The sequence below is a fragment of the Engystomops pustulosus genome, chromosome 5, assembly GCF_040894005.1.
Source record: "Engystomops pustulosus chromosome 5, aEngPut4.maternal, whole genome shotgun sequence".
Lineage (NCBI taxonomy): Eukaryota > Metazoa > Chordata > Amphibia > Anura > Leptodactylidae > Engystomops > Engystomops pustulosus.
In genome coordinates this window covers 72699384-72722793 of record NC_092415.1, presented here as the reverse complement: position 1 = coordinate 72722793, position 23410 = coordinate 72699384, and the positions used below count along the sequence as shown (strand labels likewise).

Genomic DNA, 23410 nt, shown 5'->3' with positions numbered 1-23410 from the left:
GGAATGGTCATCAAGATCCTTCAAGATCCGACATCTAGATAACATGCGACTTTATAGTTTAGAGCAGTAAACAAATCCAGTAAATGTTTGCAATACTGGACACATAGTACAATTAAATGAGACAATTGGTACTCAAATATAAACTAATTACCATCTAACAAGATGAGAACTCAAACAATGTGCAGAAAAATTGACCTTGCTTTACCTTGTGCAAATGTTGATTTCTTTTTGAAGATTCTTTTTTCAGGCTTCTCAATCTTATCCTGATCCTCTGGCTCTACTACAGACCCTTGGTCATTGCAATCCATCTGTTGATTTGATATACATTCAATTTCCTGAATGGTTGTCTTTCCTTGACTGGGATCACTAGGAAGTGGAGCAACTGGTATTGATGACAGTCCGCTGTTTTCTAAAGCTTGCTAACATGACAGTATGAAGAAGAGAAAGTACCACAATCAGTCAATTCTCTCCTAACAAAGAAAAATAATTATCTATCAAAATGATTTGACCAAATCTCCAAACTAATGGAGAATTTATCCAAAATTCAGGATAAAACTCTTTGGGGTACATTTATCATTAGGCAGGCTCCTTGCGATAGTTCTAAGTCTGCCTTTGGAGCTCTGCTGCAGTCAGAGATATTAAAGTGGGGTTGGTCCATTAATAAATCTATCGGCAGTGTCTGAGGTATATAAAAAAAATAATAATAGCTGAATAATTACAAGAGTCAAATAATTGCAGCACATATATCAGGAGGGACGTTGAGTGACCTTGCAAGTTTTTTCACAAAATGTTTTTAAAAAGTCACAACAACATTACACAGCGTTGCACACCCACAAACCATGATAAAGGAGTTGCCCTAATAACATTAGCAAGAATGACTTTAAAAAACCTTTGTAATTAGATTATGCAATTATTTTGCTCAAATTAATAACCAGCATAGACAAGATTTAAAATGATAAATGTGGCCCTTTATGTACAGTGGGTACAGAAAGTATTCAGACCCCTTTAAAGTTTTCACTCTTTGTTTCATGGCAGCCAATTAGCAAGATCAGAAAAAGTAGTTTTTTGCTCATTAATATACTCTCTGCACCCCATCAAAAACTGAAATATCACATGGTCCTAAGTGTTCTGAAACACTCAAAGTTTCTAAGAGCACAGTGGCCTCCATAGTCCTCCCCATCCTCCATTGAGGCATGCTGTGATTTCATCAGTTACATGCATGGGGTACAGTCTGCTAATGTTAGGAGGCTAAAGGACCCTAGTCACAGGACATGCATTGCTGATACAGGCAGTCCCCGGGTTACATACAAGATAGGGTCCGGAGGTTTGTTCTTAAGTTGAATTTGTATGTAAGTCGAAACTGTATATTTTATAATGGTAGATCCAGACAAAAAAAATTTTTGTCCCAGTGACAATTGGAGTTTCAAAATTTTTTTCTGTAATTGGACCTAGGATTATCAATAAAGCTTCATTACAGACACCTTACAGCTAATCATTGCAGTCTGGGACTAAAGAAAAGCATCCAGAGAGCTTCACCAGAGGTCACAGTGGGCAGAGGGGTCTGTCTTTAACTATGGGTCGTCTGTAAGTCGGGTGTCCTTAAGTAGGGGACCGCCTGTACTGAGAAGACATGGGAAGCAACTGCTGAATTAAGCCCAAAGAGGCCACACCTCCTCTAACTCACTCTAGACTTGGCTATAAGCAAAGCAAGGTTATAAAGTTGATTTATGGGGAACTGAGGAAAATTTTATTTACTATGGGAACATGCCAGCAGCTGTATTTGTGAAAAATGTAGTGACAGGTTTCCTTTAAGTAAAGACATATATTTTCTAGTAAAATGAGTTGCAAGAGTTGGTACAGGGCACACAGAGACAACAGCGACATGTATGGTATCCTGGACACCACAGAAGATGCAATTGGAATATTGTGAACTTGCCAAGCATTTACTTCTAGGTAAATACAACAGTTTACTGGAATTAGGGAAAAAGGGAGCACAGCCTCACAGAGGCACCAAAAAATTCACTAAAATCTTGCTGGTGATGTGAGGAGTATTTTATCAGGTGCAGACTGTGGAGTAAGAGTACATTCACACAGCCGTATGCCCGCCTGGCCGCAGCCAGAGAACAGCACCGCACAGTCGCACACACAGGGAAAGATAGAGCATGCTCTTTCTTTTCCCTGTGTACGGGGTGGAACGGTGGCACACCGCCGGGCTGCCATTGTCGTTTATGGGAATGTATAAATTTGCAGCCCCCCAGATAGCCGTGTGAATGTACCCTAACTCTGCACTAGTCTATTGGCCAACACTTTCAAACATCTCCCTCACAGAATTATACATACCTGTAAAATATCTCGATTTATTCCCACTGCAATGTTCAGTGGCTGCCCCGACTGTTGATTCTGATGAGTTTCCATAGACACAGGCTCTGCCAGCTCCAATATCTGCTCAATAACATCTGTCACAACGGACTGCGGTACTTGTTGACCAGATGATGGGACACTTGCTGTGTCTGTCTGAGTTGTCACAGGGCGAAAAACTACTGCCTGCTAGAAGAAAAAACATAAAACCAATTAATGCTAACTTCTATTATAACAGAAGAAGAGGAAACTATGGTTAAACATACTCAATATTCTTCAAATAAGGCCTTGTCAATTAATCCTAGCTCCATGAATAAAGATGAAAAGTAATCCATAAGGACAAGAATAAAGTGGCCGAATCAAAACTTCAAGTTGGACAACCCTGACAAATGCATTTGTTCACTTTGCTGGTCCACTATGCTCATATCATTCCCATATTACTATATTTGATCTCTGTGTTATTCATTTTATTGTCTTTTAAATTACATTCAATGCTTTGAATTTAGGCTAAAAGGGAAGCTGGTGTCCCACCAACCATGCAAAAAAGTAATTTACTTTCAATTTCTCACGTTCTAACAGGTTTAAACTGTATACTTGATGCAGACTAGATGCGATTATCAAATTCCAGACTTAAACACAAAAAAAATATTAGAAGACTGGATCTTCTCATCACACTTTTAATGGGGATGTACCTAAAGGTCTTTGAGCTGCACTTGTTTTTTTTTTAATTCCTTTATTGAAATGTAATGATGTAAATACATGGCATCAAAGCATAATAGGTATAAAATTGCATAAAATTCACGATTCAAGTAAGTAGTCTGTGCTTATGGATGTTTAAGGCAGTTACACAAAACAGTTTAACAGTTACACAAAAGATATATAGGAAGCGATTATTTTGGCGTATATTTTAGTGTCTGCGTTGATGAGCAAAATAAGCCTGTAGCTAGGGCAAAGCTGGGGATCCTTTCCTTCTTTAGGAATGACCAATAGGCTAGGGGAGATTTCTTGGATCATAGTTTTATAAAAGGCAGCAGTGTATCCGTCAAGTTCAAGTTACTCTGCGTCCTCTCCTGACAGGGTGGGTAAGGCAGTGTTCTGTATATATTGTATCAGTGATATTGGGGGGTGCTGTGGGTAAATGAGGTTGAGGGCAGAGGAATGTTGTATAGGGAGTGATAATAGGAAGAGAAGGCTTCCACGATATCCTCGGTAGTATGAACAGGTGTACCCGCACCAGTCCTCATCGCGGCTATATATGCCAAGGCTCTCTTGTCGCGCTTTAGCCAATAGGTGTTCTGGCTTGTTTCCCCACTCATAGAATGAACGGGAACACAAATGCTTGTATCTTTTTTGTTTGGCTTCAAGGAGGGTGTTAACTTTGTGTCGTGTTGCGGTAAGTTCCCTCAGGGTCCCGAGTAGTAGATTTCTTTTGTGTTTGGCCTCAAGGTCATAAAGAGTGGTCATGAGAGATGTCAGTTTGGTGGCCCTTTTCAAAACGGGACCGATTTTTTGTGAGGATCCCTCTTAGGTTGCACTTTAGAATTTCCCATTTATAGGCGGGCAGTGTGCTGCCGTGTTGGTGGTCAAAATGGAATTTATTGGTAACCTCTTTTAGTTCCAAGAGGCAAAGCTGGTCTTGTAAGAGGGATTAATTTAGTCTCCAATTAAAAGGAGAATGCCTTCCTGGTAGTAGGGAGAGGGTGCAAGTGACAGGAGCATAGTCTGAGATAATGATCGAAACAACCTCGGAGCTCAAGGCAGACGAGAGAAGGTTGTGCTGAACATAGATGTAGTCGATTCTACTATAGGAATTGTGTACCTGGGAGTAGGATGAATAATCCCTCTCCTCAGGGTGATGTAACTGCCAAATGTTTCATAGCTGCATCGAGTGAAGGAGTCTACGCAGGCGATTAAGCTTGCTGTAGGACACAGAGGATTTACCTGAAGATGGCGAGTGGATTAATGGCGAGGTTAAAATCACCAAAGAGAATAAGGAAACCACTCGCACACTGTCAATTCCTCTGGCATTTTAAGCAGATCAGTTCGTCTGATCAATATTCAATATTGGCAATTGTGTATATAGAACCCTGAATGTCGCATTTCACAAAGAGGTGTCTGGCCTCAGTGTCGAGTTTTGTTTCCATAACCGTACATTGCGCAGATTTATGTATAAACAATAATACCCCTCTGGATCTACTCTTAGAATTAGTACAGTGGAGCGGTGTAGGGTATTGTCTGCATTTGGTCACTGGCATGCAGTCTGCCATAAAGTGAGTCTCTTAAACACATAAGATTTGGACCCTCTGCTTATGAAGGGAATAGAGGACCTGGGAGCACTTTTCCAGAACGTTCAAACCTTTTGGCATTAAGGGTTGCTATTTTAAATGGTAAAGCTGCCGAGGCAGCCATTGTCTTCACTTAAAGAGAACCCGTCATGCAAAATAACCCCCCTAAACTAAATATATTTTCAGAAACTGCCATTAGAGAGCATTGCCTCTATCCCTTTATTGTCCCTCTACATGCCTGTAAACCTAAGCAATGAGGTCCTAAAGCTGTATGCAAATGACCTGTGAAATGTCCAATGAAGCATTAGCATATTCAAGCTGTCCACTCTATTCATGAGTGGGAGGCACAGAAACACCCCCAGTGCATGACTGACAGCCTGTATAATGGTGTGAGGCTGTATAATGATGTGCTTCCTGGTGCTGGTGGCCACGCCCCCTGCAGCCTGTGTGTGCATGTGTGTGTGTTTAGGAGAGATACAGCAGCTCCAGGCAGCCATGTTACAGCAGAACATGTCAGATTCATGTGTAGCTGATGTCTGTGTCTCTCACCTGTATATTAGGAGGATGCAGCATGTCAGCAGATGCAGCACACACACTAGCCATGCTTTACTATACATTACACACAGACATGAGCAGGGGGAGGAGAGGGGAGGGGTAACAGGGATGACATCACTGCCTCTGACCATGTGACCAGCCTCATTTACATAATAAAGAAAAGATGATTTTACAATGATTAATGTATGAAATAACTAGATAAAGGCTGGGATGGGATCCTTGTGAGCTGCTCCGACAGGTAGAGGTGACAGGACAAGTGACACAGACCTGATGACAGGTGTCCTTTAAGGGAAAACCCCCCAACCACTTTCGGCTATACTGAGTATATGAATATGGGGATTAGAGACCATTTTAGTGAAAAAAGGGGGGTGGGGGGGTGGAGATATTAGGGAAGAGTAGAGGGCTGGGGTAGTGGGCGAGGGGATGTAAAGTCAAAAAGAACCCGAACACAAAACAAGCCCAGGAGAGGTACTAAGTTAAGTAGTGCGTAGGCACAAATCTCAACCATAGTGTCTTACTACGGCCACACCTATGGGGGTAGGTGGTTGCGATGTGGTTAGAAGTGGTTAGCAGGAAACTAGGAAATGTAAGGAGACAAAATAAAAACCTAATCCGTGTAGGCCTACATGTAATATATAAACATAAGAAACATAAATATAAATATTAGGGGCTAGCAATCATGTTGAATGAGCAAGGGGAAATTTCGGGACATGACATGACGTCGTTCTTCTGCGGCTCCCATGCCCCGGTGAGAGAGAGGTAGTACGAGACCTCAGCCCTGACAAATAAGACTTGGCACGGGGGCCGCAGAAGTCCATGGCTGTCCAGGATAAAACTGTTGAGAGATTAATGAGAACATCTAAGCTAACAAAACATTAGTCTAACATATGCCTAAGAGCAAGGTAAATGATACGAGTCTCCACTAGGGTGAGACTCCGTCATCAATCTAAAGGTGTCCAGTTCCTTATGGTTAATCAAAGATGGAGCGCCCCCTGTTTCTCTGGCGTTGTGAGGGTGGCGATGCAGATCTCGGGCCCCGTTCTGGTCCATTAGCCGGTGGGCCACCAGGTTGAGAAAGCCGCTCAACTGAGGGTAGGTCCCTATCAGGGAGAGTCATTGAAGGGAGGTCCAGTGCACATTGAAAGGAAGGAAGATCTTCTGGGTGGGTCAGGGATGCTTGGCCGTTGCTGGAACATGCATGAAGGGCAAATGGAAAGCCGCCCCTCTATATGCTATGTTTTTCTCCTGCAGCACTTGGAGCATGGGCGCAGAATAGCTCTCTGCCTGAGCGTGCGTCTGGAGAGGTCAGGAAACAAGGAGATTCATGATCCATCGAAGTCGAGATCACCGTTTTGCCTTGCTTTCTGCATTATCTGGTCCTTTATGGAATAAAAATGAATTCTGCACATAACATCACATGGTCTTGCTGGGTCAGCACTTTATGCCAGGAGCGCTCTATGGGCACGGTCAATTTCTATACGGGTCCCCCGGGCGTTCTAGTAGCATATTAAATATGCCCGTTAGAGTAGGGATGAGATCAGATCCATGCGTCGCCTCTGGCAGGCCCCTTATCCTAATGTTGTTTCGGCGATTTCTGTTCTCTAAATCATCTAGATGGGATACAAGCTGTCTCATTTGCACAGAATGGGTTTCAGCTTTCTCTTGGCAGCTGTGACCTCTGCCCTGAACGTTTCAAGGGCTTCACTTTATCTTGTATAGCATTAACCTCCACTTGAACCTGCTGCAGATCATGGTGCCAGGCACCTTTGAGTTCAAATGCTAGTGTGTTCATATCCCCCTTAGACAGGAGTAGAGCCAGTAAGGCTTGTAATTCAGGGTGTCCCTGTAGGGCAGGGACTGCCATTTCTGGGGTTGGCAGGCCAGGGTGGGATACTCCATTGACCTCCTTCCTCTCAGGTTCTCCCCAGCGTGGGAGTTGTGGGGATCCAGGAGTCCCACAGAAGGCGTTTAGTCCCTGGAGCGGAGGAAAATAATTAAAGATCGGTGTGGCATGAGGTGACTGCGCCCGCAGACATCTTGATGCTCGTCTTGAGCTCATTTTCCCCATATAAACTCTGTTTTGCCCCTTTTAGTTTCGGCCAGGCACGGAGCTCAGCTCAGACACGTCCACTCTGCATCGCTATCTGGCCATGCCCCCCTTGTTGTTGTTTTAAATAGAAAAGTACAGAAGCTTTCCAGCTGATGACATCTGAGCTTAATAATATCCATCAATAATGAAACACAACTGAAGATGTGCAGCCATATTTTACGGAATCAACCAGGCTTAACAAAAGATTGGTGGCCAGATCTACACTGACCATAATTTTATGACATGCAAGTTACATTGAGTACTTCTTGGAACTGCCTTGGTTCTGCAGCTACCCATAACATATACCATTATAAAATTATATGAATAATGCAGCTCAGTTAAAGGTTTTACAGGGTCACCCATCTATCCATAGAATATAAGCCATACAGAGTCACTAAAAGGCAAACCTATAAAATATAGGAACATTTTATGACAACTGATATCATTTCAAAACAAAACTACAAGATGCAGTAATGGTAATAATATAGATGCCCATCTTGGTCAGCATCTTGGGGCAGTGCTCCCCCCTTCTTCCTGCCAATTTCATGAATCGCAGCAAAAACGCTATGGAAAGTGTGCATGGAGCACACTGCTCTCCATACTGCTTGAATTGGGTCACTGCAGGTCCTGTTGCCTCCAAAAGAATATTAGTACCCGGAGGCTTCAGTACCTGTGATGATGTCATGTGATCCCATGACCTGGCTGCAGGGTAAGGCAATGCACAGAGCTGCACTAACAGTGAGCTGAGGGTGAACCATGATGGGGACTAAACTGAGGGAAGGGGTACCTAAATAAGAGGTGAGAACATGAGTGGGGTAATTGAACTAAGAACTGTGACGGGGAGGCTGTTGGGGTCATTACTGGGGGCTCTGGTGCATGTTAGTGGGTGGGGGGCTGTGTGCGGTCATTACCGGTGGCTGCAGGGGACATTACCGGTGGCTGCAGAGGACATTACCGGTGGCTGTGAGAACATTACTGGGGGCATTGCGTTTACAAACTCATTGCTAGCACCCAGCTGTGGGCCTCGGCTTGGTCACATATGTGTTTCCAGTGAACCGCATGTGATTGGTAACCAGCACCTGGTGTCTTGTATTGTTTAAACACAGGCACAGGGCAAACAACACATATGAACACAGCCTTACAGTATTTTGGGGAGAGTGTTAGTGGTAGCAGCAGCATATCCCTGTCAGGGGATAAAATGTAGGAACAATGAAGAACATAAGATCTTGGTGTGGTGACCCTCACAGGAAGGACACGTGGCCAAATAGGAGACATGGTGATGCCGGGCCTAATGGAGAAGAATGAGGACACATCACCTGCAGTCACTGGAAATAAATTAGGGATTTCTCCTGTGTTTTCTGTAGCTGCATATAAGTTGTTATTGGCACAACCAAATGTGAGGGGGTTATGTTATGGCATTACTGAATGTGCAATTCATATGCACTGGGGCCCGGGTCCCGGGTCCCAGGACCTTTTACCATCCTAGCAAATATCCCTGATCCACAGCACAAGCAAAAAATCTCTGATCAGGGATTACTTACTGCATTCATCTATAAAGGACCTGCAAAAGAAGAACCCGATATAGTGATTGACTACAATAGGTAGTTTGAGGGGCCTTACTGAGATTAACCATGCTGCATTCATACAAGAGGCATGTGCACAATGGATGTACCAGCGGTCACACCACTGACCAATCAGGTATTAATCAGCTACTATACGAAAAGGTGAGAACTTTAAATCCTCGCTCACCCCCTTTGAGCACAGACAGGTAAAAAAAGATTAATTTTTTTTTTGCATAGCAACTTGTACTTGGCCAATGAGACATCTAATCCCATAATTTATTTCTAACAAGAACTTTAGATGTGCCATTGTGGCCTTCATATATTAGCAAGAAAAGAAGAAGAGACAATTTATCTTCTAATTTCAAGCATCTTATTTAAACTGCCAAATTCTGTCCCCATTATAATATTACGGTGTTCTGTTCTATGCTAATAAGCAATCTGCCTCAGACACAGGATCAGGAGCGTGGCTCAGCAACTTGCAACTTAATGTCCTTAAAGATCAGAAAATGTTACTTCCAGAAGCAGCAGGGCCCTTTTCTATTCTGGTTTTGCGTTTTACCAATTACCTTGTAGAAAAGCAAGGAACATTTTGTGAGGACTATAGGCCAGTGTGGGACACTCATTCAGCTTCAGGAAAGTCTGTCAGATGCTATGTGGCTATTAAGCTTTTAACACCTTGAGGACACGGCCTAAAATGGTTGTCAGGACACAGACCGCTTTTACGCTTGCTGAAATTCTTTTTTATATTTTATCTGACATCGGCATATGAGGGCTTGTTTTTGTGGTAAGATTTGTCATTTCCAATGGGTTAATTTTTATGGTAAAAATAGCATGATGATTCAAATTTATATCCTCGTTGCTGCATCGGAACAGAATATAACAGCTGTTTTGCCTTTTTTTTTTTTTTTTTTTTTTAACTAAAGCTTTTCTGCTGTTCACTGTATAGTATAATAAACATGACAAAAATCATTCTATATGTTAGATTAAGGAGATACCAAACATGTACAGGATTTGTTATGTTTTACTACTTTAGCAAATAAAAACTAATTTATGAGGAAACCACATTTCCCTAAGTGTTACCATATTCTGAGTTGGTACCAATTTTTTTTTTTACGCAAAATAGAAGCAAATATAAGGAATGGATGAGTTATGTGTTGTTTTCTTACATTTATTTATTTTTTTTAAAAACTAACTTTTTTTTTTACTGTCCCATTAGGGAATACCTTGATCCTGTATACAACTGCAGTACTTCTGTTAGTGATTTACTGAGAGTCTATGAGAGCCAGTCTTAGCCATGGCAACCCCCCCTGCGATCGTGTTGCAGGGGGAGTGAAAGAGGGAACCGTGTTACACCCTCTGTCCCGCTCCTTAGCTGCTGCAAGGGGTTAAACTACCCTGCAAGGAGATCTCTCCCTGCCAGACAAATGCAGCAGGGACAAGGTTTTATGTGTGCCAGAACGATCCGAAGGACAAAATAGGACAATCTATTTTGTTCTGTGCCCCGTGACATGTAAAAAGATAACTATTTTTGTTCTAGATAGAGTAAAGGGAACCAGTGACCAGATTTTCACTAGTAAACCTAGCAACAGGTTCCCATAGAACTATGTTAACTATTGCCCATACTGTTTATAGCCAAAAAGGCATTATGTAACCCCAGAAAATAAATTTTGTAAGCCTACCTGGTACCCTCACGAGCAGGAGTCCCTAGTGGCATGTGTTATTCATGCAAGTTACTGTCACACTGAGCCCATATCGGCAAAGCAGACCAGAGGATGACATCAGCTGAAGGGATGGAGGAAGAAGGTGATTTGGTTTGCGTCACCATGTTATTCGAAATCAATAACACACACCTCTCATGACTCGCTGCTCTTTCTGGCAGGGTGCTAGATAGGCTTACGAAGTTCATTTTCTGGGAATAGGAACTACGCATTTTTTAGCTAAACAGTGTGAGCAATAGTTAATATAGTTTATTAACTGTCATAGTTTATGGGAACCTGGTTTATTAGTGAAAATATGGTGACAAGTTACTTTTAAGAATTGCTTAATTTTGTACGCTGATGACCCTTCAATAAGTCAACAGTGGTTGCCAGTGTGTAAGCGCTGACCAAATCTGTGACTACAATGTAAGTCTTCCAACTCCCAAATCACCCAACAATTAAAACAGCATTGTGTAAGTCAGTGTTTCTCAAACTTTCAAGCTAAGTACTCTCTTATGACAAAAAGTTCAAACATAGTACCCCCAAGGAAGCAGTGTGCAGTAAATAGTAACAAAATAACGTTTTAATCAGTACCTTCATAAGCGGTTGGTGAGTATTATGTTTTTCATGAAAGGGTTTGTCCGTTTATATAAAACTTTAACAGGGTAAGTACAAGTCCCTATTAGGGTCATATATAGCTATATATTAGTCATCCTGGTAAAGTTTGCAGTTCATGTGGGTCATGTGACCCGTGGGTAGCAGTACTCGGGACTTCCTGTGATGTCCTGTGTCCTTTTGGGACTTCCAACCACTGATATGGGAGTGTTTATGACAAAGGAGGCATACAGTAATGGCCAGACTTACCCTTCTGCCAAAAAGCGTGGGGCATGTGACCACCGTCGCCCCACAGCGCATGGCAAACTTTAAAAGGGTAAGTATAAGATAGGTGACCATACTTGGGTCGTATAATTACCCTGTTGAATTGTATAAGTGGCCAACCACTATAATATGGAGCCCTTATAAAAATAACAAGCAATCTATAACCTCTCTTTGGCTTAACGCCTTTCATCACTGCTGGCCTAAGAATTGTACAGAGACTTAGAGCATTAGATGTTAAAGGCAGGTGCTGCACTGCATTGGAGTGTCCAAGGGTGGTGCCTATAACATGTTGAGTTTTTATTATAACAACGGGGCCCTATATTACAGAAATAAAACTTAATATCGGACAACCCCTTGTCAGATTTAATGAGATGGATAGGGTAACATGCAGCATTACTCTTACGCAACCTCATACAAAGCAGTGGAGTTTGTGGCTGGTCATGTCCATCATGTGACAAGGCCATGTTCAATTTGAACACAGGAACAAACAGAAGCATATGTAGCCAGCCAAGAAAAATAATTTCCATATAGGTGCACCTATGGCTGGTAAACACTGTTATGAGGGGGAACCTATGGCTGACACACACTGTTGTAGGGGGCACCGGAGTGTGACATACACTGTGCACATTTTAGAATTCCAGAGTTCCTTAGGAACAGTTGATAATCAATTAAATAAAAATGGTGATGAAGTTATCGTGAAAGAAAACTTCAAAAAACTTGGTAAAGAACTATTTTATTTAACTCATTTGCATGACTGCAAGTGAATATGATTTCAACTAGAAGGAATAGAAAAAAACCCAAGCAACTAACTGTAACAGCAATAAAACTTTAATCATCACAGAAACTAATGTGAATCCGCAAATTTATAAAACATCCATCTGATGCAAGCAGTCGACAATGCATAAAAAGGCAACTAGGGGAGAGAAGGATGGCTATAATGCGCATTTGTTTTAGATTTATGATACTTACATTTTTCCACTTCTCATCAGGAGACTGCTGCATAAGATTTGTATCAGATATTACAGATGGTTGTGATGCATCCTAAAATGAGAGATATCATTTATTAATATTGATCTATGGTAGTAAAAAAAGAAAAAAAAAGCAAACTTTAAAATACTTTCTGGACCACACTTTTCTAGTTAATTTTACTATATTGTGCACTGAATTTTCAAGCTATTCAACTTTTTGGATCCATTTCATTTATATACATTAAACAATACATTATCAAAACACAAGCATTTGAAAACATCCATTTACCATTGTGACATGTGAAGTTGCTCCTGTAGAAGAAGGTGCAGCCTGGGTTCCCAACACATGCATTTTACTAATATGTGTATTAAGGCTGCCCAGGCTTTTGAATACACAACTACAATCTGTGCAATTATATGTAACTCCATTCTTTACCTAAAATGTGAATAAAAAAATCTAAATTACATTTTAGTTCAATGGCATGCATATATACAAAATGGATTTGTAGAGACAGAGAATGCATTTCTTCATTATTATAACTTTCTACAAAGTCAAATGTTTACACAGAATAGCATTACTATACCTTTAAACAATTTGGGACAACTCATATGGTGATGTCATGTATTTGGAAGTTTATGATAGGTAGGGAGAAGGCCTGAGAACACCATCCAAACTGTGAAAACTGTACAAATCTAGCGTATACACTTGAGTATAAGCCAAGGTACTTAATTTTAACACAAAAAAACCTGGGAAAACCTATTAACTCGAGTATAAGCCTAGGGTGGGAAATGCATTGGTCACAAGCTTCATCCAGTATATAGATAGCTAGTCCTCCCCCAGTTTATAACTAACCAGCCCCTTGCCCCCTAGTATATAGCCAGCCTCTTTACCCCCTGTATATAACCAGCCAGCTTTGCCCATGCCCTCTAGTATATAGCCAGCCAGTCCATGTCCCCAGTATAGACACAGAAGACTCTGCCCCCAGTATATAGCCAGCAGCCCCGCCCCCAGTGTACAGCCAGTCTGCCCATGCACCCAGTGTACAGCCAGTCTGCCCATGCACCCAGTGTACAGCCAGTCTGCCCATGCACCCAGTGTACAGCCAGTCTGCCCATGCACCCAGTGTACAGCCAGTCTGCCCATGCACCCAGTGTACAGCCAGTCTGCCCATGCACCCAGTGTACAGCCAGTCTGCCCATGCACCCAGTGTACAGCCAGTCTGCCCATGCACCCAGTGTACAGCCAGTCTGCCCATGCACCCAGTGTACAGCCAGTCTGCCCATGCACCCAGTGTACAGCCAGTCTGCCCATGCACCCAGTGTACAGCCAGTCTGCCCATGCACCCAGTGTACAGCCAGTCTGCCCATGCACCCAGTGTACAGCCAGTCTGCCCATGCACCCAGTGTATAGCCAGTCTGCCCATGCACCCAGTGTATAGCCAGTCTGCCCATGCACCCAGTGTATAGCCAGCGCCCTACCTGAGGTATGCCTAGCCTATAAAGGAAAAAAACAAATACTGTACTCACCTTTCCGACAGCCCCCATCAGGTCGTCTTCTTTCTTGTGATGCTCCGGCTCCGATTCCATGTTCATGCGTGCCATCGCTGCACACACCATGACGTCAGACTTTTTTTGTGTCGAAAAACTTGCCTTATACTGGAGTATGTATGGTAATTACAGTGAGTTTCCTCTAGTGGTGACTGCAGGCAGCCATATGTTTAGGTTAAAATGAAACAGGATATTGGCTCCTCTATATCATAAATTTTCTTCTGTGTGCTATCATCTAAATCTTATATTAATTAGCACAACATTTAGATAATCAAATGGCAGAAATTCATTTTAAATAACAACTATATTGTGCACTTTAAGGGGTTGTACAGAGGTGGAAAAACATGGCTGCTTTCTTCCAAAAAAAGCATCACGCCTGACCTTGGTCTGGGCTGGTCTTACAGATCAGCTTTATTCAGATGAACAGCGCTTAGATGCAATATCACACTACTGCCCATATTCAAGAGAGAAGCTTTATTTGAAAGAAACCAACCATGTTTTTCAATCTCTGGACAACCCCTTTAAAATAAAAATAATACCAGTTTGCCCTGAGCCAATTACCTAGTATGCTCATAATGTAAAGCGATCTCAGTGCTAAACATATTAAAAGTAAATCTATTTTTCTGCCATTAAACACTTAACACACTCACGCCCAAGTCTGTCTGTAGTGCTCCCTTGATACTGGTAGGGGTAGAGTTACACATAAATCTACCGAAGTGATTGCTTGGGACCCTCAAGGTTGGGTGCCCTGCACAACCAACTCTGCCTTCCAGAACAGAATTGTGAATTAGGGGGGTCCCCAACATAACTTTGCAAGGGCCACACGGAAGAGGACTAAGTAGACTCCAGAAAATGTATGCAGCGTTAGGTTTCAAAACGCGTTGCAGAGGCTCCTGCAGCTATGACCTACTGAAATCAGATTATACTTATAACAGATTATACACTTATAAACGAGATATAATACAATCTTACTTAAAATATCATAATAAAAATTTTATAACCAAAATTAAATGCAAATACATAAAAATGCATTTTTATTTTTAGGAAAAATTGGTGTATGTCCGAAGTCTTCAGGCTAGGAACCTGATCCTGGTCTGAACATCTTCCTTGTAATGTAGATCCATTCCAAACCTCCCCATTCCACACTTATGTGTAAATGGCAGGGGGGACAGAGGAGGAAAGATGCTTCACCATTCACACGTCATTATTTCTATCATTTCCTGCTGCCACTTTTGTCAGATGCCATTTCTGTCAATAGTCAGTAACAAGATGGCTATGTATTTACCTCTGAATGAACTCGCTGTATGTGAGACTGGAGATTGCCTTTCTGAGAGAAGGCAGCTGGACAAAATGAACAGGCATGAGGCTTCTCCCCAGTGTGCTTTACCATGTGAGTGGCTAGCGCCCCCTTTTGGTTAAAAGCTTTTCCACAAAGATTGCATTTGAAGGGTCTTTCACCTGAAGAAAAACATGTAATGTGTAAGTGTCAACACAGCAAGTATTAAAGCTTTTTGATAAAATTAGGGGTCATTTACCATTTAGTTAGCTAAATGGGCTAACTGTGGAGCACATACACCCTACATGCCTTCAATCACAACTGATTAACTCACAGAGTGTTATGAGGTTAACATTGTGGTAGATTTACTAATGAAAAAATGCATTAGAATTGTACTTTTTTAACCAACAAAAAAAAACTCTACTTTGTGAAGAAGAGTAATGTGTATAGCCTTGTGCCTTTTTAATACGCTTGAACAATATTTGCCATATAATAAAGGGTGTAAATTTTGTAAAGTCCAAAGACTTTACTCTGAATTCTAAGGGCAGGGGAGTAACTAGGAGAGGAAGGGCCCCATAGCAGACTAATGAATGGAGCCCTTTTACCCCTTAAAAAAAATATACATATTTGTTTACAATCACACACAGTATATACAAACCATATATACATACAGAATACACAGAAACATATACAGTACCATATACACCCATGCATCATATGCACAGACATACAACATATACACATCCCATACATGCAATACCATATACAGCATATACATACCACACACACATACAGCATATACATACCACACACACATACAGCATATTCACATCAATACACACTCTAACGCAGATGCAGGGGCCCCCTGACACTGCTACCCCTGTAGTTACGCCCCTGTCTATGGGGGAGATGTATCAATCTATCTACACCTTTATACTGCTGGCATTTACACCTGAAATGCTGTGTGCCACATTTATTAAAGGTTTTAGACCATTATTAGGCCGTTTTCTTAGTTGTATGACAAAGAGGCATATTTGCTGTATTAAAAAGGGGTAGTGGGCTAGTCTGTGCGCCAGAAGCGCCGGAGTCCACATGGTTTGCAGATTACAGATAATAGTTGTAGGTTACAGATCTTGCTAGGAGTTTCAAGAGAAGCCTATGAAATTTGAGGTACATGGTATAACCCAAACAGAAACTTACTATATGTATCGCTAGTGTTTACATGGATTTACATCACATTTTACACAATTTTGCAGGTATGAAGGCATAGAATTAAAACGGAGAACGTGCTGGCCCGTTTTTATGTTCGTTGCATGTTCCAGCAGTCGCATCCTAAGTGATCACACAATTTTTCATACCATGTGGATTGGAAGTACCGTAAGTGCATAAGGGGACATGGTGGGAAAAGCCTTCAGTAAAAAAAAGCTGAAGATTTCAGACAGCAAATTATCAAACATTTGAATCACTGTTTTAGAGGAGAGTTCTGCCACTTTCTGGCATATGCTCTGTTTCAATCCCTGTCCCTTAAAATCTCAACACAAGTACATACAGACATATGGCTCTGTTAACACATCTATCATGGTTTCTATATTGCAACACCTACAAGACACTCAGTGAGTGAGTTTTTCTGGTTTCTTATTTTTTATCAATGGTAGAACCACACAACATAAAATGGCTGTTTGAACAGAGCCAAGTACTTCACATCTAGGGGCGAGTTATAATCTAGGCAAATGGATATATATATATATATATATATATCACGTGCCTGTAGTCTGATACCAGTGTTGGAGCATAGTGTATAGCGTTCACAGTACACTGTGTAACACTGTGTGCTTTCTGCTTTGTTATCTCTGTTGCTACTGGCACTGGAGAAACCAATAGCAGCTCAGTGGGCTAGCAATGCGTCATTCCCTTACCAATCTTATACTAATTATCTATCTTATAAAAGGTCATCAACTCAGAAAACCCCTTTGGGACATATTACCAGAAGCTTTAATTTTTCATTTGAGGAGTAGGAAAAAATATATAAAAGCCATTGTGTTTGTACCATTTGTAGATAAAGACTTCAAATCTTCATAAATTAACAAACATCACACAATACCCAGAGTCATGTAAAACCCCTAATGTATTTAGAGACATTGTACACGGATACTTGGGATAAAAAGACTTTTATAATGATGAGCAATGAAAAACTAAAATCTCTTGATGGTAACAAGGCAGTGTTTATACATGAGTGTAGGCTGACCTCTAGTGGCTGAATTGAAACTGCAGGATGCAAAGAATCCCTTCCAAAAGGAGCCATTTCTGAATTGTGGTTCCTCATCACTGCAGTATAACTGGTTTGACTATTTGAGGGGGCATTACACTGAGGATTATGGGTAACAAACATGGAAATTAGTTTTCCATGCTGAGGAAAAGAAGAATATTGGGTGTTTTATTATATTTGTTTCATATTTTTGCACTTCTTTTTGCAAAGCATTAATAGATTTTGCAACACTGTGACCCGCACAGCTTAGATTACAGATGTTGATGTTTTTAAGTCCAAAATTTACACGCAAGAACTCATGGCTGTACTAGCTCAAAAGGTGCTTCTACTCATTAGTGAGCAAAGGGTCTGAATACTTTTGACCATGTGATATTTCTGTTTTTCTGGTTTAATAAATTAGCAAACAAAAATCAACATTTCTGTATTTTCAGTCAAGATGGGGTGCACAGTGTACATTAATGAATAAAAAAAAGAACTTTATGATGTTACCAATTAGATGCAATAAAACAAAGTGAAAATTCTAAAAGCCTCTGAATACTTTCCGTAGCCACTTTAAGCACTGTGTATCTACCCTCATTGTGCCTCCTCTGCTGTGTCAATCTGTCAGAGGTCTTGCTCTTTGGTTGATACAGTGCCCGCTATGAGGATCAGAAAACAGTCCCTCTATGCAGGTAGTTTTCCATAAAGAAAAATGCTTTCCAGACCACGTGGCACACGCTGGCCTGGATCTATTACTGTGGCTGCACCAGTTTTCTGCTGTACTTTGCATTTAAAAGAATGTCTTTGGAGCTTGCACATGTACAGGCAGTCCCCAGGTTACATACAAGATAGGGTCCGGAGGTTTGTTCTTAAGTTGAATCTGTCGAAACTGTATATTCTATAATTGAAGTTCTAGACAAATTTTTTTCTTTTGTCCCAGTGACAATTGGAGTTTCAAAATTTTTGTTGTAATTGGACCAAGAATTATCAATAAAGCTTCATTACAGACACCTTACAGCTGGTCATTGCAGCCTGGGACTATAGTAGCATCCAGAGACTTCACCAGAGGTCACAGTGGGCAGAGGGGTCCGTCTGTAACTATGGGTTGTTTGTAAGTCGGGTGTCCTTAAGTAGGAGACCGCCTGTATTTAAGAAGAGTCTGCAGCAGTTTTGTGTTGCGGCTGCACTGTGCCATACAAGACAAAAAAAATGTCCACCATATGTTAATGCTTAGTTATAGAGTTTGCGACACATTTAAAACAGCAACTTGACAGAAATGTGTCGAAGGCTGTAGGGGGGTTCACTGTGCAGGTCCAATAACGATTCTGTTTTAATATGCAGAATGTCACGGACGTAGTCATACCAAATATGTGTGGGGGGGGGGTATTTTATTACATTTTACTGAATATAAACTAATTTGGAGAAAATCTTGCATAACTTTTTTATTTTTCAGGTGAGGAATCTGGTTAAGGGCTTATTTTTTGTGAGAACAGTTGTTCATTTTAGAGGTTTTTTTTTTTAGAGTGCGTAACTTTTTATATCACTTTTTAGAGCATTTTTTTAAAGGTATGAATTAAAAATGATCTTTTTTCGGCGTTTACCGTGCATGTTCCAGGTTTTTTTGGGAAAGTGAAATTTTACGGGCTTGTATTTTTATTTATTTTTTTAATTTATTCTAATATTTAAACTTTACTTTTTTAAACCTTTTTTTACTTATACAAACCTGAACTTGAACCAGCATTGCTCTGATCACTGGTTCAAGTCCAATACACTGCTCTACAATACTAATGCAATGTAGAACCAGAAAGGGGATCTGACTGCTTAGGGCATCGGGCAGCTCTTGGGGCTGCCCAGAAGAGGTTCAGATCCCCCGGTAAGCGGCATGGGGGATCCGATCCATAGGGGAAAGACCTTTACACGGCGTGTGAAGGGTTAACACTCGCGATCGGAGCTGGCTCCAATTGCGAGTGTTAGAGCGAGAAGTCAGCTGAAAGAGCTGAAAGTCGCTGCTTCTGGTGCTGGCTTCCCACAAGGAAGTACTATAACATCCTCGTGCGTGTAGGGGTTAAAGAAGTTCTCTGACTGTCATAAAAAGCTACCTGATCTGCTGGAGAGGGGTTTAAAAAAAAAAAAAAGTAAAAAAAAAAAAACATGTACTCGTCTTCTCTGTCGCTCCAGATGTCTCGCTCTGCTGAATCAGGCACTGGGACAGGTGGATGTGCCAGGCTGCCCGAAAGTTCATGGAGCAGAGCTTTTGAGCCTCTGTAAATGAACAGGGACACAGCTCCGACAGAGGAGGTAAGTACATGTTGATTTTTTTTTAAAAAAAGCCCTCCCGAGCCTGGCAGGTAGATTTTTATAACAGTCAGACAACCCCTTTAACAGTCTAACAGAACCACCCCCTATACAATCTGCATTATAAAGAAAACAAAAATGAACTTCCACTATATTGGAATCAAGGGCCAGACTCAGAGTTCTATCCAGTTACACAGGAAGAGGGCTTATGCATAAATGTGTATTTTGTGATGGATTTGAGGACACAGCAAACAACAAGCTTGTATTTTCTTTTTCCAGAACATCCTAGAGAATCCTTGCACTGCTATCAGACCACGGATTTGCTTACCTGTGTGTATTCTTATGTGGCGAGTTAACTGACTTGGTTTTTGAAATGTTTTCCCGCAGTGTGGACAGGAGTAGGAAAATCCACTTCTATCTATGTTTCTATTATAAGACCTGGTGCTTGTGACCCTGAAAAATAAACGATAGCAAAAAAAGTTGTGAAAAATGACGTGGGTGCATAAAAGCAGAAGAATGCTTTCTCTACTGCTGACATTCAAGTACTCCAGGAATTCTGCAAGAGCAGGATTTTGTGTTCTTAAAAGTGATGTTCTGAATAAATTATTGATAAAGAAACTGATACAGCTCTGAATGGCCTCTGCAGTAGATATTAATACTGCTGTTGTGGCAGAAGAAGCAAAAACGAAATTCGGATAAATGATAGCTAGAATTTCTACAGTCTGCCCTTTATTCAGCTTCTTAAAAGACTTATGCAAAATCTTACTGTGATGGTTAAAGGGATTTTCCAACCCATTAAGAATTTTTTCATACTGATGGCCAATACTGACCCATCCTGTCAAAAATTCAGCTCGGACCTTCTGCTTTGGCTTGTGTCGTACCTAGGCATGTACTGAAAAAACTGCACAGTAGCAGGTAATTTCCATTAATTGTGGAAAAATTAACAGGCAAAATTACAGTGGAAACATTAATAGGCAAATAAAGCAGAGCCAGTGCCACACAGCAGAAAAGGCCTTTTTGTCCATGCTCAGTCATGCTCAGTTGTTCTGCACTACATAACATGCTCTTTAATCTCTCATCATATCCTAGTAAATTAATTCCATTTATTGCCCTAGTCACACACCTTTGAATGTGCTCAAGTTTGCGTCCTGTGCCTGATTGTATTGGTCTTGGCTACACTCCCCGCACTTCTGTTCTTCAATTATATGGGTATTCCCACAAAGATAAGATTCAGAATAGTTTTGTCCATGAAACAAAGTTCTCAAATTTTAACCCCCAAGTAATGTTTACACAATGAAGATAATTTTTAACCCCCTTACTTTACAATTTTATTGCTGTTCAGTGTTGGTCATTATAAGATGGGTGGGCGGGGTAAGGACTCTAAGCAGACATTTCATGAATCCTCGGTACTATGAGATGCAGTGTGCTGACACTGTGCTTAGATTATCAGGGTACAGGTTTTATCTACACTTTTATTTAGCTTCTGAACATTCTACTAGCATCTGACACATAGAAAAAGAGAGACAGAACAGTTCCGAAATGAGAGATGATGAGATCCATGAGATGGATATAAAACACAATGACACTCTCAGATCTGCTAATTCACCTATACCACACACACTCAGAGTTAACTCCCCTATATGCCTCCCTCCCAGATAAAGGCCTTATCTATCTGTAGCTTGTAGAGTAAGTCTCTGTATGCTGCTTGCAGGAAGTGCCCGTGTCTGAGCTGGTCTTGTAATGCGGAGAGACAGACAGGAGAAGCTATTCCATAGGCAGAACATTTATGGTCTGATCCAGGGGCAACCACAATATTAAACACCACGACTGATATAAGGTAAACCCCTTTAAGTCAGAGTAGTACACCTAGTAAACTTTCTTGGCAAGGAAACATTTACAGCCATTTTTTTCCCCACCAGAAAACCTTTTATTTTTACCTTATTTTAAAATGTGTTTTCATGTGATCTTTAAGCTGTGGAGCAGATTCAAACGTCTTCTTGCATGACTTGCAGCTGTATGTCTTGTTACCAGACAACTCCTGGCGGTGTTCCTCCATGTGCAGAGATAGATGGCTTTGTAGTGTGAATTCATCTCCACATTCAGAACAAATGAGGATCTGTGAGGTAATAAATAAATGCAGTTAAATAAAAAAAAGAATTGTTCCATCTAAATTTAAAAAAAAAACAACTAAGGCCCTATTCCTGCTCAATGCACAACTGATGGGTTTATAAACTGTGTAGACAATCCGAAAAAAAGTGGAATCTACTCTTGAGTGTCTCCAGCACCCTGATTGACCCTGTGGCCACTACTCTATTCAAAGTGTTACTTCAGTTGTGCACCAAGACAATAAATGGGTCTCAGAACTCCCTGTTGCTATCGATCAGTGGGCATCTCACCAGGGCAAGATCTTGAGATCATACACTTTCCATCAATAATGTGGAAAGTTTTTAGATGGAAAATGCCTTCAAAACAAAATAGTTTTGAAGATAACAAAAAAACGGCTTTTATTTATGACAAAGAATCATAGTAGGGTTTGTTAGTGTTTGGCCCAGGTCTGTGAATTGAAATGTCTTAAGAATGAAATCTCATATACCAGATGCTGGGGAACATTACTCCATGTTATAATAAGAGGTAATGAAGAAGAAAAGTACTGTGTAAGGGCCGATTCACAGCTGTAGACAGATCGTGCCTTGTCCTGCTTCACAGACCAACCACACTGCTTGGGACGGGACATTATAGCGATAGAGAAAGTTCCCGTGTTGCGTACAGGATAGGTTCTATAGGCTTGTTCTTAAGTTGAATTTGTATGTAAGTTGGAACTGTATATTTTATATATCTCTGTGACAATTGAATTTTAAAAATGTTGGATTGTCATAAGAACCAGGATTAACAATAAAGCTTAACTGCAGACACCTTTGATAACTGTTACAGCTGAACATTGTAGTCTGGGACTAAACTACAGTAAATTACTAACATCCAGAGGTCCGTTTGTAACTAGGGGTTTTGTGTAAGTCGGATGTTCTTAAGTAGCGGACCGCCTGTTAGGTGTATGATGCATAGAGTCCCTTTTTCTCGCTAAAAAGTGCCACAGACACTGTACTGATGATTATAGTTTGGTGCTACTGTTTGGTGGAATCTATGGACTCCTCACTTCATATAAATCCCTATGATGTATGGACTACTGTCCCATGCAGTGTTTGTTTCTATTTCCAGACAGTTATCTCTGCAGGATGTGAACACACATAAAATAACTTGCACTCTTTACATGAATTCATGTATCATTATATATTTATGCCACACAGGGAATCTCTAACATTCTAACAAATCTAAAACATTGAAAAAATGTTCAATAATGTATACAGTAATAATATCATTTACTGAAAGGAAAAAGAATGGGGAAATTTGTAGGTCACCTCTTCTTTCTCATGGAGCATAATGTGAGCTTTGAGACTGGCCACACGGGAAAACTTCTTGTTGCATGCTGGACACATGGGATCCTCCACGTTATGTGTGGACTTATGAAGTGCAAGGTTGAACTCGATATTAAAAGACAATGGACACTGATCACAACGATGAGGCTGCATAAAAAAGAAACAACAAGTTTTGTATAAATGTGGGATATGTGCATGCTATCTGTACACAGATTGTCGAAT

At 40.9% G+C, this 23410-nt stretch overlaps 1 protein-coding gene across 4 annotated transcripts in view; it reads right to left on the bottom strand.

The window, feature by feature from the left end:
- The window catches only part of ZNF236 (zinc finger protein 236), a 95654-nt gene that overhangs the window by 60347 nt on the left and 11897 nt on the right, over positions 1-23410 (bottom strand). For 3 of the 4 annotated variants that reach the window (XM_072152357.1, XM_072152360.1, XM_072152361.1), the window contains exons 3-10: positions 23171-23335; positions 21695-21873; positions 20086-20210; positions 15227-15399; positions 12683-12829; positions 12395-12466; positions 2341-2547; positions 206-419 (exon numbers count right to left, since the gene is read on the bottom strand). In XM_072152357.1, coding sequence (XP_072008458.1) covers positions 206-419; positions 2341-2547; positions 12395-12466; positions 12683-12829; positions 15227-15399; positions 20086-20210; positions 21695-21873; positions 23171-23335 — 1282 coding nt within the window. The remainder of the gene's footprint in view (positions 1-205; positions 420-2340; positions 2548-12394; positions 12467-12682; positions 12830-15226; positions 15400-20085; positions 20211-21694; positions 21874-23170; positions 23336-23410) is intronic. The other variant, XM_072152359.1, reaches the window with a different exon arrangement.